The 20,181-nt window shown below is 38.7% G+C and overlaps 2 protein-coding genes across 3 annotated transcripts; one reads left to right on the plus strand and one right to left on the minus strand.

The window, feature by feature from the left end:
- Positions 1-3,945: 3,945 nt before the first annotated feature.
- On the plus strand, positions 3,946-5,013 carry LOC122031574 (protein CUP-SHAPED COTYLEDON 3-like). Its single transcript, XM_042590671.1, has one exon. The coding sequence runs from the start codon at positions 4,306-4,308 to the stop codon at positions 5,011-5,013; it is 708 nt and encodes a 235-aa protein (XP_042446605.1). The 5' UTR covers positions 3,946-4,305.
- A 640-nt stretch (positions 5,014-5,653) lies between these two features.
- LOC122032406 lies at positions 5,654-10,660 on the minus strand. 2 transcript variants are annotated; one of them, XM_042591696.1, is made up of 6 exons: positions 10,423-10,660; positions 10,260-10,309; positions 10,046-10,151; positions 9,818-9,876; positions 5,911-5,992; positions 5,654-5,828 (listed from the first exon to the last, which is right to left on the minus strand). In XM_042591696.1, the coding sequence occupies exons 1-5, from the start codon at positions 10,540-10,542 to the stop codon at positions 5,938-5,940; spliced, it is 390 nt and encodes a 129-aa protein (XP_042447630.1). In that variant the 5' UTR covers positions 10,543-10,660; the 3' UTR covers positions 5,654-5,828; positions 5,911-5,937. The 2 variants fall into 2 exon arrangements, with proteins under 2 accessions (XP_042447630.1, XP_042447629.1); XM_042591695.1 differs by having other exon boundaries at positions 5,654-5,992.
- Between the last annotated feature and the right edge of the window lie 9,521 nt (positions 10,661-20,181).

Here is a 20,181-nt window from a genome sequence, read left to right on the forward strand (position 1 = left end):
AAAAGTTATGTATCTCCTAAATACTTGATTAATCTAGTAGGAAGGAACCTATACTAAGTTCCAAAATCTTTTCTAGATTAAATTTTTGTAAGTTAGCGCTTTCAGCAAGAAAAATTAAACAGTTAATTTCTTTATGAAGTTTTGTCTAAGAAAGTGGTTGTTGCTCCAATAACCAAGAAGCCTTAGTACCTCGTCATTACCTGGAAGCCAAAATATTAAAATAAAATATTTAATTAACTTACTGATAAAGCATGGAAATAAAAAATTAGATAATGCTTTAATAAGTTTTTTTAACATTTTTTTTTGGAGATTTCTCAAAAATATTTTGTTTAAATTTCCTAAAGGTTAGAATTCTTTGTTAACTTAAAATTTATTTTGAAAAATTCCTATCCCGTTTTTGTTGTGATCAAAGAGGGAGAGATAGGAACAAGTTTAGGGGGAGTTAATATTTGATAATTAATTTTTTTTTTATAGGAACAAGTTAATATTTTTTTAATTTTACTTAAAAAATTGTAGATTCTATTATTGCAATCTTTATGCTTAAAATGTTAGTTTAGTAGTTTTTTTAAATTACTTCTTATCTGTTTTTTCCCTAACTTGAACTTGGATTGATGCATATCAAAAAGGGAGAGATTGTTTGTCCCCGTGGTTGTTTTGATGTGATCAACCAAGTTAGGTTATACCCTGTTTGGTTTTGATCCCTGTGTTTAAGTGTGCAGGAGCTTAGGAGTGCAAGAAGTCGAGCGAAAGACACAGCTAGTGAGAAGGACGGCACGGGAAGAGAGTCGACGGGCTCGGTGCGTCCAAAGGACGAAAGAGCTGCGGAAGAGTACACCGGTGGACGAGAAGAATGTGCGCGACGTTCAAGGGACGAGAAGCCGGGGCAGAAGCCTGCTCGAGGAGGAGGCTGGAAATTGGGTTCGAGTGAGCTCTATTTCAGCTGGCCGCAATCACCCAATCAAACGAAACTTCGAAAGCTGAAAAGGAGAGGAAAAAGTGCTGAAAAAATAACTGGAGGAGCCCTCAACAATCGTTAGAGGCGCCTCCGACTTCAGCACGCTGAAGGCGCCCTCAATGACATTGAGGGCGTCCTTAACAGTCTTGGAGGCGCCCTCAATGCCTTTGAGGGCGCCCTCGACCTGGCCAACTTGGTCGTTGACGAGTGGATAAAATTTTATCCGCTCATCCCCTTGGAGACACTCTCAACCCCTTTGGAGGTGCCCTCAAGATTCGAGATAGGATTTCTAGGAGCAATATAAAAGCCCCTGAAGCTAGGAATTAAAAATTCAACTCTGTATCTAATAACTCTTGAGTCTTTAAGTGTGTAACAAGTTTCTGTGCCTTCAGAGAAGGAGATTCGTAGTGCGCTTTTTCATCCGCCTTGGATTAACAACCATCTAGGTTGTAACCAAGTCAAATTGCTGAGTCTCTTATTTTCTATTTTTTTTATTTTATTTGTTATTATTTAATTATTGTTATAATAGAGTTGAACGATCGAGAAGAGTATTTTCTTATTGCAGAGTACAATTCATCTTTCCCTTTTTGTCGGTCCCGCTGCACCAACATGGAGAGGGATGTCTTCAAAATCAGCGTCGACTATGTGTTTGACGTGCAGTTTAGGGAGCTTCAGCCAGCTTGAGAATAAGTTTCAACAGTCAACTATGTACCTGGAAGGAGCAAGCTGTGACAGAAGATGACGACGAAGGAAGAGGCGAGAACTATAGAGAGAGAGTGAGGTAAATTTAAAAAAATTATTTCGCTGTTGTTTTGAATAATAGATAGAAGGAAAGAGAAAATAAAAAAAAATATTTTTTTAAAAAAAATATTTTTTAAAAAAAAAATCGAGCTGTTAACAACACATATATGTATCACTTACGATCGCATACGAAACGTCGGACAGCGTATCTTATCTCTGTATATATACGAAAGGGAAAAAACAGAAGCGTGGCAGGTTTACTTGGGAGTAAAGTGGAGGTAAAGGTAAGCAGGAAGGAAAAAGTGTACGAGCCAATCACAAGGCAATCAGCAACTAGTTGAAGTATATTCTATCCCACCTTTTATTTGTCGTGTGCCAAATCTTTAGTTTCTGACATTTTTAGAACCGATCGAGAGCAATTGAAATGGCTCAAACAACGACGTTAATTGTTTCACTACGCATGCAGCCAGTAGCAAATGCAGAACAGCCCCCAAAAATCTGCTGCTGTAGCAGCCATTTATTAATGCGACGACGCTTATGTATCAACTAATTATAATAGGATGGAAATAACACAAGCTTCTCTGTCTAGTGATCGATTGGTGGCAAAGTGTACGAACATACATATAGATTAGGCTCGGATCGACTGTTAGTCATGATCAAATCGATCAGTAGGACTCCTACACTAACTTGGATCGTAGGAGCACTCCAAGAACTGATGGAAGTAGCCATGCATGCAATCAGACGCGTTTGCATGGATTGACCATTGGAAAATCGATCAGTGCCTCCTGTTTACCTTTCCTTTGTTTCCTTACGTATAGTAGCATTTATTATAAGAGCTGCTGAGCGTAGCCACACACTTAATTCTTATAAGGGCTAATCCTTCTATACATCTTCTACTTATACATCTTTTTCTTTCCTTCGAGACATGGCTGCTGCAACGTGGAGAAGATGATGATGGAATTGATTGATTGATTCATTGATTGTTGCACCTGAGGGAGCTGCATGGCTGCTGCAAATTTTGTACGAGGGCAGAAGTGTTATATCTCGACTCGTGCAATCGCCCCCATCTCGCTTCTCCCAACGTGGGAACAGTTTCCTTCCTTTTCTCCCTCTCTCCCTCTCTCTGATCGCTCCTTTCAATGCATGCAGCACCATAACAACAACATATAAATAAGAGCACCAAATTCAAATCTTATCAGGACAAATATTTTGAAGGTTTTTTGAACGTTCATGCTTCAGATTTACTCAGCAGATAAATCATAATTAAGAAAACCATTTATATTCAGAATACTCTGCTCTAGCCTTGTAGGGTTCCTGGCAACCACTGCCTCTACATGTTGATGATACGACTGGTAGTGGTAGTGGCCATGCATTACAACATTCATTGCAAATGCATGTACTGGCGCATAGTGACAAGGATGAGCAGTGAGGGGTAGAGAAAAATGGCCTCTTCACAGACCATGCAAAGATCGTAGAACTGTAGAAGGGGATCGGAGTACCAATCTTTAAATATTGGTCGCCAGATTAGTTGTTCAATGACTCAGCTAATTCCTCGTATTATACATGGTGCATGTGATAAAGCCCAAACTGATTAATTAGTTGCTGAGGGTGCGCATAATCCAGCTCAAGCTACTGCTCAAAACACAAATTAAGGTAGAAAATGAATGTAAATCTGTCTATTAGTTGTCTACATTTTTTTTATTAATATGATTTACACAGAGAATGGATCTATCATCAATTCTTTTCACCAATTTGTTGTAATCTGTTAACCTTCAAATTTAAACCCCGCCCCTGTTTGTTAGATGTGTACATATGTTCTCTACTTCAAGAAAGCAAACTGGGCGCAAGGTCATGTTATCTGCAGTGATCCATGCACGCATGCACAGACCTGTGTCTTTCACCTCCAATCTCGCTTGTTCACCAGCTCACGCATCCAGAGATCCCAGAGCTCTCTAGCTACATGCATTTACTCCCCATGCATGGAACTTATGATCCCACTTTCCCCTTTAGACCCTCTTCCAGGTGATCCTTTGTACCAACCCTACAGAGTACAGAGAAATATAATGCAGCAATGGATCACCTCCCCTCACATGCATTAAATCACCCCGCCAGACATGTACCCTATTCTGCCCTAAACCTAGGCCTAGCTAGCCCGCTAGCTACATGATCTGATCCCTATAGCTAACTCCCTGGTTTCAGTGCATTCCTTTGCTATAATATTTACACCTCTTCTCTTCTATCTCCTCGTCTAAAGGCCATAAGGAGCATCGATCCTGGATAGATCATCAAGGTCGTCATCTAAACTTGTGTGCGTGCATGCATGCAATGGAGGGTGTGTTGTGGGACTTGGCGGTTGTCGGAGAGGATCTTGTCTCAGAGCAAGGGCTGCCTCCCGGATTTAGATTTCACCCAACTGATGAAGAGCTTGTCACGTTCTATTTAGCTTCTAAGGTCTTCAATGGCGGCCTCTGTGCCATTGACATTGCTGAGGTGGATCTTAATAGATGCGAGCCATGGGAACTGCCAGGTTATACATTCATAAATTAACCTAGCTAGATATGCATGCATGTGTTTAATCCGTGAAGTTCATCTGTACAGAAAGGGCGAGGATGGGGGAGAGAGAGTGGTACTTCTTCAGCGTAAGGGACAGGAAGTACCCAACCGGACTGAGAACCAACAGGGCCACAGGCGCCGGCTACTGGAAAGCCACCGGCAAGGACCGGGAAGTCCACAACGCCGCCACCGGTGCCCTCGTCGGCAAGAAAAAGACCCTCGTCTTCTACAAGGGCCGTGCCCCTAACGGCGAGAAGACCAAGTGGGTCCTCCATGAGTACCGTCTCGACGGCCACTTCTCCTGCCGTCGGACCACCGGGAGATTTGCGCAGGTAGAATGGGTGATTTGTAGAATACTCAACAAAGTAGCACCGGGAGATCAAAAGAAGAGCCGGTTACGACAGTACTACTCCAGCATCTCATCGAACCCTAATCCCCTTCCTCCACTCTATGATCAAAGAACCCCGAATATTAACGTCCTCCACAAGTCTGACCATGCGTACCAATTAGACGACGCCACTGATGATTACCCTCTTTTTCCTCTTCCATTGTCATCCTTTCAATCTTCTTCTTCGAACGATCACAGTAGTTTATTCCTCCTCAACTCATCGTCGCATCAGTTAAATATAGCTACAACTCCACAGCAAGAGGATGATGAGATACCACTGCGTTGGAATGGAAACTGGATCAGGAGCCACTCTAATTGCCTGTATGACGTTGTGCTTAACCCTAGCCCTGATCCAGCAGACCATCCTGAGTCCTGACCTCATCTTCATGTGTCCCGGCCCTTCTCATTGCATGTAACTGTTCGGTTACCTAATGTTAATGTTTTTTTTGCGTGCATGGACGTTAATGACTTTTAATTTAATTTGCACGCACGCATGATGCGATAGACGTGGACAGGAGTGAGGTGTTGGACGAGCAGGCGAAGCCAGCAATTCAGCTTAGCGCTTGGATGTGGCATGCCGTTGATTGATTGACGCATCGATGTGTGGTGGGAGAGACATAGGTTGATCGATGTATCCGTCCAATAATTAGACGCCATATCGTACGGTTTTTGTGCTGCAATATCTTGTCGCATTGGTGAATTTGGGGACTTTAACGAGATTTGAGAATTTACTGTGACAAAAAATGAATACGGGTTCATCCTAATATCTCGTCAACTCATCTCAAAATTAACATGAAAAAAAATAAATCACAAACGATTATTAATTTTTAAAATAATGATTAATATATAAAAAAAGTATTTATTCATGATGATAATATTTCATGTGCTAATCATTAGATCATCCCGAGAAAAATGATGTTTGAGCATCTTTGGACGGAGCCATGGGGTTAATTTTATTGATGAATTTCAATTCGTCTAGTATTCCCCTGCTGCCCTGCATGATTAGCGTGAAGACAGAAAACAACAGCTACGACGACTGAATATTAATTGTTGAAAAATAATACACACTAAACAATGCACTAATTCATGCGGCTTATTACAAGTCGCTCGGATTTTACATCAAATCGAGGCAGTTTCTTTGCACCCTGCACTATTACTAAAAAAGCAGCAAGAACTTAAAACACCAGGTAACTACAAAGAAAATGAACATAAATTCAATTAACCTATTGACTAATTCCGAGGTGATCAAATGAACACGACTAAGAGAACGTACATCAGGTGGACTGATTGAATTCAGGGTCTACCAGTAGTCAAAGGATCCCTTTATTCCGTCCAAGCTCTCTCCTAGTGAAACTCTGCAAGAAATTAGCAACATTGGGCCTCCTACCTTGATATTAAGTATCAAGTTTTAAAAGACAATTCCATTCATCTATCTAAATCAGAAAAGCTGAATGAAAGATTCTGATTCTAGTCGCCATGTACCATTCAAACTTTACAGAATAAAGTGGGAAATGACTTGTTCAATTTTTCCAAACATAACCACCAAAATAACTAGCAGAGAACCACAAAAAGGTAGGACGAATTATAAATTAGCAATTTGGCTTGGTATCTGCATTCATATCTTCCAACTCATTTTTGATTCCTAGAAGTGCTAGATATATAGGTTTAACTGTACAGTGTCTTTTATAACTTATGCATGTTTATTCAGTTAAACATTAGATTGTTTTATTGTGGGAAGCTTTTGTGCCAGGAAAGTCTTTGATCGCAGAGTGATTTACAGTCTTTGTTCTCAATTTCGACTCTCATTTCCAATGATATTGGTCAACTATACTTCCAGTTATTGTTGATGGCAGTAGGAGATAACTTGCCTGTGGAAGCACAGTGATCAGCATGTCCTGACTAGCAACTGCTAGCCCATGGAAGGATGTGTTTAGACAGCACAAAAATTGGATAGAAAATAGAAATCACATGTTGGCTGTATAACAGACCTCATCAAGAAGGCAATAACTCCCAATAGTTTTCTACCAAGTTGACATGGAACTGAATAGTCTACCACTAAGATATCCACCATAACTAATTTGCTGCCTCAGATTTGTTTCAATTAAAGTATGTTGTCAATAAATACCCCCGTGATAATTTATTTATTGAAGCAATGAAATTTGGTTTAAAACTAGAAGCCAAATGGAGATTAAGCATTATCTGGCGTAAGATCTTTGTATTACATCCAATAATTCATGAAAAAGAAAGTTTCCACAACCTACTTGTTTATTTGTTTTAACCAGAGAAGGAAAAACAAACAGAAATTGATACTTCAGAGTACTTGCATTTTTATGAAATTTGCTCGAACAAATTTCACTTGTTTTATTGAAACAATGCAATGTAGTTAAAAATTAGAAGAGAAAAATTGAGAAGCATTATCTGACAAAAAGGCTAAAATTTTTGTACTCAGTCCACATTATTACTAGAGAATTTATCCAGGTCCTTCTTGTATACTTAAGCAAAATGATCAGAGATTGGCATCTCTAAGGGTTGGCATTATTTGAAAAGAGACAGATATTTGAATGTGTAAATATTGTTGGATAACATCAACGTTTAATTCTAACCTATGTTCCTTGAGCTCAAATATGAGTATCTGACATGGATATCGATCCAGGTGTCAGACACATCATTTTTTCAAAATGAGGTCATGGGGACTAGTCAAAAAATGTAGGACACGGATATAAGGGCACAACAAATATTAAAAATATTAATCTAGTATAGCTAATATTAATCTATTATCTTAATAATATCACTTAAGGATCAATTAGATAACCTACAATAATTACTATAACGTAATAAATACTACTTATAATATAACATAATAATTTATATAACCTGAGTTAACTTGTATAACTGGGATAAGTTATATAGCTTAAGACGTTTGTAAATTATAAGTACTCTTGATTATATTATAAGTTATAGCATTTGTAATTACTATTATAATTCTTAACCATAACTATTACTTGTTTGGTATTTGACCCTTCCCTTGATGCAATGCAGAGCACCCCTTTCTCAATTTCCCTGACATGAAGTTGAGAAATGTTATCAGATTCCACGTGAACCTCTCTGCCTTACCTAGACCAATTGACATACCCATGTGAGTGATGTTGTCGAACTCAACTTCTCTCCCTCCGTTTGTGAGGCGTCTCTGAATTCCCATTACCCACGAAGTTATATAAGCTTCCTTTGTCTCTTTTTCTTCTCATGCTCTCCTTGTGCTCTTGCATCCAAGTTTGGCTACTTGGTCTCATTTTGTATATCCATATCTATGTTGTTTTATGTCAACATGGGTAAGGAAGGGAAATAACATAGATTCCAACTAACAACTTTAATATTCTACTAAAAAGTAAAAAATAAAAGGTTTAATTGTGTAAATTTTAGGACTCTTACGACATGTCTACATGAGAGGAACAGAAGCCAAGCAAATAGAAAGGAAGGGGAAAATAGTAAGAATCCTTTGTCTACCACGATGGAAAACACAATAAGAAGAAGAAGAGTGCAATTTTTTTTCCTTTCCCCAATTTTGTTCATCTGATTGAAGAGTCTTGGAAACAATGAAAATGTAAGAAAAGACTTCTTTGACACTGCGGCTTACAGTGATAGTAAAATCAAAGGCATCTGTCTTTGGCATTTATTGTCATCTTCATTCTCTCTTTTCATGTAACAAAACAAGGGAAAACTCTCTCTCCTCTCCTTTCATCCCCTCCTTCCTTTCCCAGCCTAGCCAGATTCCTTTACTTAAGTAGGCACTCTTTAGTCAAATGACAGCCTTTAACAATTTCATATAGCACATCAAACCATATATTAATTTACTCATATTATTGTTGCAACATATCAACCCAATACGTGGACAATAAGAAAACTAGCATAAATAAGTTGAAATATAATCAAACAGGATAGCAATAAATTCCTGCCTGATTATCAATGCAATGACTCACCCAAAAGTTAGTACTAGAGGAGATGGTAAGACAGAAGTGGAGATGATTCATGAGTCAATATGAGGATTGGTAAATGCCACCAAGTGGTTTTCTAGTTTGAGTTGGTAGCCACTTTCTCCTTAACAAATAGTATCAAAGTGGGGCTTACTCTTCACTGATGATCATCGGTGGTGAGCATAGGAGTGTTGTCACGTATGCAATGGATCAGTACAAAGGCTTTAGACCTTTGCAAGGTAAAAATGCCACTAAATGGATCAAGCTAAGTGCTTGAAACAATAGGTGGGGTATTTCATTTATATTAGTGGGAATGATCCACGAGTTAATACTATCAAATGGAAACTCATCCAACCGTCATTTTGAATTGCTGTGAGTTTACCGCATGAGAATCCTCTAGTTGCCTACATCAGCGGTTTTATAGGCATCAGATAGAGCTTATTTCCATAATAGAAAATTTCTTATTGGGTTTTATGAGAGTTTTTGAACTTGCAAAAAGAAAAATATAGTCTATATGGTTTATATTAATGGGAATGATCCATGAGTTAATACTATCAAATGGAAACTCATCCAACCGTCATTTTGAATTGCTGTGAGTTTACCGCATGAGAATCCTCTAGTTGCCTACATCAGTGGTTTTATGGGCTTCAGATAGAGCTTATTTGCATAATAGAAAATTTCTTATTGGGTTTTTATGAGAGTTTTTGGACTTGCAAAAAGAAAAGTATAATCTATATGGTCAAATTAATTAGAACATATTCCATAAATCAGCACACGAATCATCAAAAAGATTATGATTAGGAATGGGAATCATTTAAACTTTTGAAACAAAAACAATACAAAGTTATCACTCAAAACATTTGTTCGCCATGATGATGGTTCTATAATAGATATCTGTTAAGTTTAAAGTGTCAGTAAACAAAATTGTAAATCATGGCATGCTTCATTTACAAAGTTAATCCCACTGTACATCTAGATTTCTCCTCTTTAACACTCGCTTGAAATGAAGAATGGTAGATTGGTAGTTCAAACTAAATAATCCTTATGTAAACAAATATTTAACTTGTTTTTCTTCACAGTTTCAAGATCTTTCGTAGATGGTACCCTCAAAATAAAATTGATTGAACTAAGAACCCTGTTCCTATTTAAGAAGTTAAGGATGTATAGATAAATTGCAACAAAAAAATGTGCGTATATTATTGGTCATACTTGCGCATGCAGAACTTGTATTCCTGCCCCCGTACAAAGTCAATTTCTCCTTCTTCAAGCTGACCAAATGGGGAAGAACAAAATTAGGCAGAACAAATGCAGTACAAAATTAGGAAGAACTCACCACCGACAATTATGCAAGAAGAAGAAACAGAAAAGAAAGTCCTTTGTCAGTAAAAATAAATTTAAAAAAAAACTTTCTTAATACACATTCCCCTTTCATCTTACCGGATCGCTTTCATAGATCAGTTGATAGCAAACGGAAGAAAGGCATCGAAGTGCACAGTTCTCCTTCTCGATTATCGACGACCTACACTTCCAACCCCACGAGCCGCTTCTCCCACAGAGAATCAGGTAAAGCCAATTTCTCTTATTTCTCACAAGAATAATATAAATACTCAATCACAATAAAAGAAGAGGGAAAATGAAGCTCGGCGGCTACCTTTCGATCTCCGCATAACAAGTTTGCTTCTTATCTCCGATCTCATTATCCTGGAAATAATGGAAACGGCATCATAACTTTAAAGCAAGAGATCGAGACTGACACATCAAAAGCAGGGTTGTGATTAAGTCAGAAGCGACCAGGAACGACGGAAACGACTTACAGTGATCGGGCGAGGAGAAGATTTGGCGAGAGCGACGGGAGAGAGGAAGGAGATAAGCAGAGGTCCAGCAAAGAGGCAAGCGAGGAGTTCGGCGTGAGGATGAATTGGATGCCTAGCCATGGACGATGGATCTCGGAGCTGTGACGACGATAAGAGAGAGCCAAGCCAACCCTCGAGAATACCTCGGCTCGCTATGCAGCGGTACGAGAAATGCTCTCACAGCGGACCGGCAATTGATTGTTGAAAAGCCGGTTCAATTTAAGGTGGACATGGTTGCATCACATATTCACATGAGAAGAGATTGGGAAAATGTTTGTCCAAAGTAAAAGATAAAACGATTAATTTCTTCTAAATTTTTTATACTTTTGTTTGATAGTTTTCTAAGATAAAAAAAAAAAAGATATTAATCTGTATGATAATGTTCTTCAGGCTGTTCGAAGTGTTAATGTTCAACAATTTTTTTTAAAAAAAATTACTTCTTTGGCCTAAATATTAAATTCTAAAAAATAATAATACTGGATGGAATTGAATGGGTACGTAGTAGGGATGATCACGGATCGGGTTGGTTCGGTTATTGGGGTAAAAAACTATCCGGCCCTACTAGATCAGATAATGCAAAATCAGGACCTACATCCGGCCCTATATCCGGCGGTTCTTATGTTTCAGATATCCGACGGGTTGTCAGTTATTTGGATATCCGACCCTATATCCAATGAAATATAAAATATAAATATAAATATAACAAAAAAATAAATTTTTTTAAAATGATAATAGACATTACTCATTACACGTTATAACAGCTAATCGGAAATAACTATTACAACGTGTAGCAACTTATCGGCAGTAGTTACTACAACGTGTAACATCTTATCAACATTAGTTGCTACAAGTAGGGGTGATCGGATCGGGTTGGTTCGGTTATTGGGATAAAAAACTATCCGACCCTACTAGATCAGATAATGTAATATTAGGACCCTACATCCGGCCTTATATCCGGCGGATTATTTTTTTTCGGTTCGGTTCGGGTCGGTATAAGCGGGTTGGTCGGTTTAACGGATTGACTGCTCACCCCTAGTACGTAGGATATGATTTCACTCTTTAAAGATATATAGTTTATTGTCCACTCCAAGTGTGCACCTAATAATTTATATTGAAAGATCCCAAGTGTGCACCTAATAATTTATATTATAAATCTTTCAATATAAATTCTCTTCCACTATATAGATGAGTTTTATAGTTTTTTTTATAAACCTATATTAAAATGTTGAGATCAGGTTTATAAAAAAAAATAGTGAAGAGAGGATGGAGAGAGAATTTAAAAAAAAATAATGAGGTTTTTAAAAGAGAGATGTTTTATGATAGTGTAGAGATATTTTTAAAAGAAATAAAGTTTTTAACTTTTGATATGATAGTGATATGGCAGAGTATAAACCTCTTCAAGAGATTTATGACTACGGATGTATTAGTGTGTGCACTTATATGTCAAGACATTCTTTATGTATTTTATGGATAATTATTTAATAAAGACAATAATTTATCATTAATTATTTATTTTTCTGTACGTATATGATTAATGATAAAGTCTCATAGATTAATGGGTATATTAATCTGAAAACAGTCCTTGATCGGATAGATATCTAGATGGGACATGAATATCTAGATTAACGTTGAGTATGACTAGATCGAGATAGACCGAGAGATGAATATCTAAGTTGTACTTGAGAGTGCCTTGAGTTTAGAGGTAACTAGACACTATCCGCTCAAGAGGAGATCACATATTAAGCATTATTGGTTATTCCTCTTATGAACGAGTATAACTGATCTTTTGACTTGGGACCTTTATTTATTCTATGCGTGGAATTATATGCTTTGAAGTCATTAAAAGCAGTCTTTAATCGGATTATGATTAATACAGTAGTTGGGTGTATGACAAAACGTAGAGAGAATGGTATTGAATCAATAGAGGATTCATCACTCTCTTGGATTAGGAGTTAACACTCTGGTCACTTGATAGAGATATTAGTGATTCGAAATTCATGACCATGGGAGAAATGATTTATCATTCAAGAAAAGTCTATTATATATTGGAAATCAAGTAAATAATTAATTTGGTAATGATGCATAATGCATCGAATTAATTGGGATGTAAGCTTAGATGAAGAAATTGAATTACACAGTAATCGGTTCATAGTGGTTTACAGTTTATGACTGATATTAATTTTATCACGTTGGGTGGCTAAAAACTGTTGCTAGACGATTACCTTAGTCTGTGTATGGATTTACACTGCCTTCGTGTATAAAACCTAGAGGGTTGCACGCATAACACGTAGACATGAATAATGGTATCGGAAGCTAGTCGAGATCAAGATCAAATATGAATTTATTTGATACAAAGAAGAGATAATTCGAATAGCCATAATCATGATAATTAATGGAGAATTTGAAAAGTCATCCTAATGATAATTAATGGAGAAGTTGAAGAGTCATCATAATGAAGCTCATAAATGAAGAATTTATGAAGGTTATAACTCTTCATCTTCCTAATTAATGAAGATCATAAATGATGAATTTATTGAGAACTTAACTCTTCGTATTCGTTGAAGGATATAAGTAGTCATCCTCGGAAAGATTCAAGAGTAGATTTTGTTCTCTCCATTTCTCCCTCGTCAACTTCTTCTTCGTTTTCTTCCACCAGAAGAGATCGCTAATGCTTCTAAGGCTTTGTCGATCCAAGAGGCTAGCACCTAACAGATCATGTCAAGTTCGTGATCTAGTGCGTGTGGATACCACTAGAGGAGTCACATATAGGGCTCTTATCTGTCGAGTGATATCATTCAAGTCTATCAAGGACTTAAGGTATGTTTTATGTTACTTTTGTGTAATACTATATATACCACGAAAAGATCTATGATTCATATATGTCTTCCGCTGCGCTCCGAACCCAACAGGATGCCCTAAGGGGGCATGCCACGTGGAACAGCAAGACTCCCTCAGGTGCGCTGCCGGAGGCGCACATTTAGGATGGGCAACATAAAAGTGCTCTCTATATATATTTAATATCTTACACATCTCCGGTGTGCATCCACCGTGGACGACTAAGTACCATTCTGGGAGTTTAGAAGTGGTTCAGGCGCCCTCATGCACTAGTCACCCATGGTGGATGCGCACTATGGATACGGAGGATATCAAACCTAAATAACTTTACTCTTTCATATCATCTTTTTGACGAAGGTAGCGGCGATCACAGCAGTGAGTGCCGATTTAACTTTGGAATCATTGAAAATGGCCTTGATCAGCTCGCTCATCCCTGCCATAGCCGTCGGAAGGTGAGTGAAGTTGAGCATGACGATCGGAAAAGGATCGGTGGCCGAGATGGTCGCTCCGGCAAATAAACTTCTATTGTAGTCAATTGTCGAGGGAGTCAGACAACAGCATAGAAATGGCCTCTTTAGTGATCTTGGCCATTGCAATGGCAAGAGGAGGAAGTAGGTGGTTATGACATCCCTTGTAGGTAGTTATCAGCATTGTCAGATCCTCTGCGCAACTCTGAACCTATATATACATATATAGAACAAATAATGTGTACGTACATGAACATTTTAATTAGTTAAATGTAGAATATATATATATATATATATATATATATATATATATATATATATATATATATATAAATGATATGCTACGGACCATTATTTACGGATTGCTACGGACTTAATGCCATGTCATTTTTTTTATTAATTTTTTATAAAAATTTTTCTCTTTCTTCTTTAATTTTTTTCTCCTGCTTCGCTCGTTCTCCTGCTTCGTTCGTTCTCGGCCGAGAAGCATCTCACGTCGCGCGCCCGCCACCCGCCCTGTTGCCGGCCATCTGCCCACCGCCGGCGGCCTCCGGCCGCCTGGACCCACCCACACTATAGCCCATAGGGTGAACCCGTCGGGGATCACGACATGATTCCGGCCGCGATCCACCGCGATCACGCCAGATTCCGGACGCGATCGCGACCGGAATCCGGTGGGATCGAGGCCGGATTCCAGCCTGGCCGCGTTCGAGACCGAAATCCGGCTGCGATCGCGCTGGAATCTGGCTGCGATCGCGCTGGATCTCTTTTCCTTCGTTCTCGCACTCACCGCACAGCTTCGCCTCCTCGTGCCAGCCACCCTTGTGCCCGCCGCCGACCGGCCTGCCCACCGCCGGCGGCCTCCGGCCGCCTGGACCCACCCACACTATAGCCCAGAGGTGAACCCGTCGGGGATCACGACATGATTCCGGCCGCGATCCACCGCGATCACGCCAGATTCCGGATGCGATCGCGACCGGAATCCGGTGGGATCGAGGCCGGATTCCAGCCTAGCCGCATTCAAGACCGAACTCCGGCTGCGATCGCGCTGGAATCCGGCTGCGATCGCGCCGGATTTCGGTCGCGATCGTGCCCGGAATCTGGCGAGATCGCGGCCGGATTCGGGATGCTTCACGACCGAACTCGATTGCACCAGCTTCCGACGAGTTCGCGGTCGGCTTCCGGCGCGATCGCGTCTGCAGGGATGCAGGGCTGCCGGGCCATCGGCGGGGGCGGTCGTTCGACGGCGGGGTGCGAGGAGGCGCGAGGGTGACGCGCGGTGAGTTCGGCGAGAACGAAGGAAAGAGAAAATTTTTCATTAATGAAAAATAAAAAGCGGTTTTAAAAAATAATTAAAAATAGGAAGGCAGCGATAAAAAATAACCACGTGAGTTTGTCCGTATGGTTTCGTAGGAAAAGGTCCGTAGGATATCAATTATATATATATATATATATATATATATATATATATATATATATATATATATATATATATATATATATATATAATCCTACGGACCTCTTATTATGAAATGCTACGAAGTGCTCATGTGGCAAAATCAAAATCCGCATCATTATTTTTTTCTAAAAAAATTTGCGTCACTTTTTTTCCTTTTTATTTTCAAAAAATCTACCTTTCCTCCGTAGAACCTCTCATCGCCGCCCCACATGCAATTCTCCTCGCCATCCCACACGTGATTCCTTGCCTACGAAGACTTGCCCTCTCTGCGCCCTTCCCTCCCTCGCCATGACAACGACCCTCACCGTGACGCCATACCACAGCAATCCCTAACCACACCCTACCCTCTCTCGCTGCACCCTCCTGCGAGTCTAGGTTTTCCAGCCCTTTCTGTGCCCTACCTTCCCTCACCCCAACTTCGACCATCGTCACGTTGAGCCTCCCTCCCTTGCCACGAAGAAGCTAGGTTTTCCCTAACTGCAACGAAGCTAATTTTTCCCACATGTCCCTCACTTGCCGCGACAAAGCTAGATTTTTCCTCTCTCGCTTATCTATCTCCTGCCAATAAGCTGGTGATAATGAACTCTCCCCTGAATATCTTAATAGAGCATAAAGGTTCTTAAAACTTGACAGCATTTCTATTCCATCATCGTGAGTTCTTATTTACTCACAGCCAATGAGAATTACTTGGTTCTAGTAGTTCTGGTATTGCATTTGATATGAAGATCTTAATCCTGGTTGATCCCTCCAGGTATACAAGTTTTTTGCAACCAGTGACAGCAAGACGCGAACCCCTCCAGTGAGTTGAGCACGATCAGAGGATGTTGTCGTCGTCACTCACAGCCACTAGCACTCGTCGCCGTCCATCGCCGCTGGAGAAATCGTAGAAGAGAGGGGCTTAAGATTTCCTTTCTCCTTGCACTGTGTGCGTCATCTTCTCCCTGCAGCCCCTCTCTTCTGCGATTTCTCCAGCAGCGACGGACGACAACGAGTGCTGGTGGCTGCGAGCGATGACAACGACATCCTCCTATTGTGCTCAACTCACTGGAGGGGCTCTCCAGTGAGTTCCCTTTCCGCGGCTTTCTTGTTCTTCTCGTCGGGGCGGGTTAGACAATAGGTATGTCTAGATCAAAATCTATACGATGTTAAATTTGAGAAAAGCATGCGCTATTTTTAGTAAAGAGAATAACATATAGCATGTGATTTATACCACATATACTATTGCGACAATAAAAGTAGTAGGAGAATGGATCCCTATTTCTCTACTATGTGAGACCTTTGAGATTATAAGTTAATCTCAGTTTTGCCCTTAATGACTATTTAGCTGTTTACTTAAAATTTTAATCAGCGTCTACTACTTTAGTATGTATTTTATGGCTATGGATGATTCGATCTATGGAGCAAAATTAGGAAAGTAACTGATTAGAATGAATGAATTCTAGCTAAAAAAAAAAAGATTAAATAGATTTACATCTTTTTGATGTTATTCATTGATTGATCTATTTCTGTTATGTATAAAAATAATTGTGAATATTGAATATAAAACATGCTCTTGACATAATAGTCATAATAAAGGATTAGAGATGTTTATATTAATGTAAATGAAAATTATTTACTCTGAGTAACTAGTAAGATATGGATATCTTTAAGATAATGGTTGTGCCACTAGGAGATTGAATGTTTCCTGGATAAATGTTATGTGCCACTAGGACAGAGAAGCTATGTGTCATTATGAGAAAGGCTTTGATTCATTTGGAAGAGCGGCTAAATAAAGTGTAACAACTTTATTAGCATTGATTGTTCAAAATACAACTATGTAAGGTGTAACAATCTTCTTGGCATCTATCGCTTAGTGTGCTTGTTGTCGCACGAACCATTTTCTCTAAGTATGGATCGGATGTTCTGGTATAGTCTTTGTGACTAAACTCTTATATAGTCTATGTGACTTATTTAGTCTTTGTGACTAACTGGTCTTAGTGACTTACCTGAATGAACTAGTCTTAGTGACTTACTATTGGAGTTCAATCAAAGTCTCACATTGGAAAGATTTGGTAAAGATTATGAGTTTAAAAGGATGTAAAATATCTCGATTGACATGAGACCTTTTGGGAAAAGCTTAAGAGCAAAATCATGAGAGCCTAGACCCAAAGTGGACAATATCATATCATTGTGGAGATATGTGAACATCCTTTGGGCACAACAAATGGTATCAGAAACATGGTCTAGATCAGATGTCATGTGAGGTAGCCTTGAACGAAGTCAAGGGTGCGCCCGGGGTAGGTCAGGTTGATCGAGTGCTTGAGAGAAGGCCCCGAAGCAAGTCAGGGTAATCGGATACTCACGGGGAGGCCCGGAGCAGGTCAGGATGACTAGATGCCTGTAGGGAGGCCTGAAGCAGATCAAGGTGACCGAATGCTCGCGAGGATACATGGAGCAAGTTAAGGTGATCAGATGTGGATGCTTGTGGGGAGACCCAGACCAGGTTAGGATGACCTGATGCTTGTGGGGAGACTCAGACCATGAGAGTAATTGTGGTCCTTCGTTTGAAGGGATAATTGATGGGATTCAATCAAAGTCCTATATTGAAAAGATTTGGTAAAAATCATGAATTTAAAAAGGATGTGGAATATCTCTATTGGCATGAGACTATTTGGGGAGAGTCTAAGAACGAAGTCATGAGGGCCTAGATCAAAAATGTTACCCACTTTTTTAAAGGAAAAAATCTCTTTTATCCTAAGATAATTCTCATTATAAAAGGTGCGTTTAAAAGATGATTCACGGGGATGAAAGAACAAGAGGAAGAAGAACAATCAAGATTTTAAAATTTAATTTATGAAATTATGAAATACTTTTTTATTTTGATTTTGTAATTGCTCTGTAGACAATCAAGCCGAAGATCTTATTCTGTCGTTGCTCGTGCCGATTGTAAAGTTTTACATATTAGATGGTAACAATAATCACATGAGACACGTTGTAGACTTCTGCCTGATTAGTTCGTCAAAACCAAGATGGCCATGCATTCTGTTTCACAGGTTGGAACAGGTCTCGATTCTGTCATTTCTCAGCACGACTAAATAATACTGGTTATATCCGAGGATTGATGAAAACCAGAAATATCTAGGTAGACATTTTGTTTTATTTATCGTTCTTTTTTCCCATTAATTTCCTATTTAGTTTTTCATAGAAAAAGTTATTTATCAATTTACAATGCCACATCATGCAAATGGAAGGCTGAATCAGCAATATATTCTGGTAACAGACCAACTAGCTAAAAGTAAGCAGTTTAATTTTGAAAATACAGACAAACAAGAAATGTTCAAATGATCATGTTTTAGAATATTATTACTAGCTAGAGTCGTCAATTTGGATTGAATTCATCGGATTGGTCTGTCCTGTCAAATAATTTAAGTAGATTGAATTGGAATTTTATCAACTCAAGCCCGCCATGGGCCGACCCGCCTAGGCCCGCGACCAGCGCGGGTCGGCTCGCGATGGGCTTGGGTTGGCTCGTGGGTTGAGAAATACATGTAAACTAAGTTTTTTTTTTTTGCTAATTTTATGTTTCTTTGTTATAATTTTAAAATAAAAATAATACTTTTTATCTCACATAACTACTCATTTGTCTTCATTTATATGTAAAATACATGTTTATGGATACATTTGGTTAATGAAACATTTATGAAGTAAAACGTTGAAAATATAAAATATATTTTAATTTTTTAAAAAAAAATTAATAGGTTCGTGGGTTGATCCACCAAACCCATAACCCGCCTTAAATTGGGTTGAGTTAGAAATTTCTCAACCTGTTAAGTTGACGGGTCGACCCATCCCATCCCGCCAAATAGTTGACCTGTCACGAATCACGGATCGACCCACCCCACCATGAATTGACTCGTTTAACAGTTCTATTACTAACTCATGCATGGAGTGTGGAAAACATGGTCACTTGTATTTTCTACGGATCAAGCACACGTCAACATTGTCTAACTGACATTTCATTTATACTAGTGTGATCATGGACACGCGTTACGTGTGTAATATAATAATATATAAATTATTTGGGTCTTTGAGAATTCAAATTATTTGAATTTTCTAGTGTCACTCTTATAAACCAAGAATTAATTATTTGGGTAAGATTCGTCAGACCCGCTTCCCTATGTAAAAAATTATTTTAATTTGATATTATACTTATCTTAGTAAAAAAAAACTAAGAAAAATATATTTTTTAACATCATTAGCCTAAAATATTTATAGAAAATTCTTTGATCCTAGTGTTGTCAATTCTAAGATGTGGGACTAAAGAGAACTATATTTTTTTTATATAAAACAACCAGAGAAAATTAATAATGAGAAAAATTCATAATAATATGCCGCAGCTGAGTCTCGAACTCTAGATCAATGATTGTTTCACTTGTGGAATTACTAATAAATCTTGGAATTATTTTTAAAGTGAATAGAAAAAAGGACAATAATGTAAATTCATTTTAGGTTTCATCAAAGTTAGTTAGTAAAGAGAAAATTTTTTAATAAAATAATAAGATATATATATATATATATATATATATATATATAATTCAATCTCTCCGGTAGAAAAAGAGAAAAAAAAGGATAATTAATCCCATCTCACATCTTCCTCGAAGTTTCTCTTTACGCGTGCGAGATACATGCAATAGACGAATCACGAATGGATAACTCCAGATGGATGAATGGTTGCGTTCAAGCGAATCAATGCCATTTATCGAATATAACGACCGCAAAGATGCATGAACTATTCAGACACGAACATTACTTATCAAAACATAAACTAAATATGAATCCGTACTTTCCGTGTATTGTGCGGCAAAACTTCCTCCTCTTTCTCTAGAATAAAGCGTGATTCGTGATCAGATCAAGAAAGCTATTGAGAAATTGCCTGGAAATGGTGGACCTGTAAATTAGTATATCTTTCGCCGCCTCTTG

Source organism: Zingiber officinale, chromosome 11A (genome assembly GCF_018446385.1).
Source record: "Zingiber officinale cultivar Zhangliang chromosome 11A, Zo_v1.1, whole genome shotgun sequence".
Taxonomy (NCBI): Eukaryota; Viridiplantae; Streptophyta; class Magnoliopsida; order Zingiberales; family Zingiberaceae; genus Zingiber; species Zingiber officinale.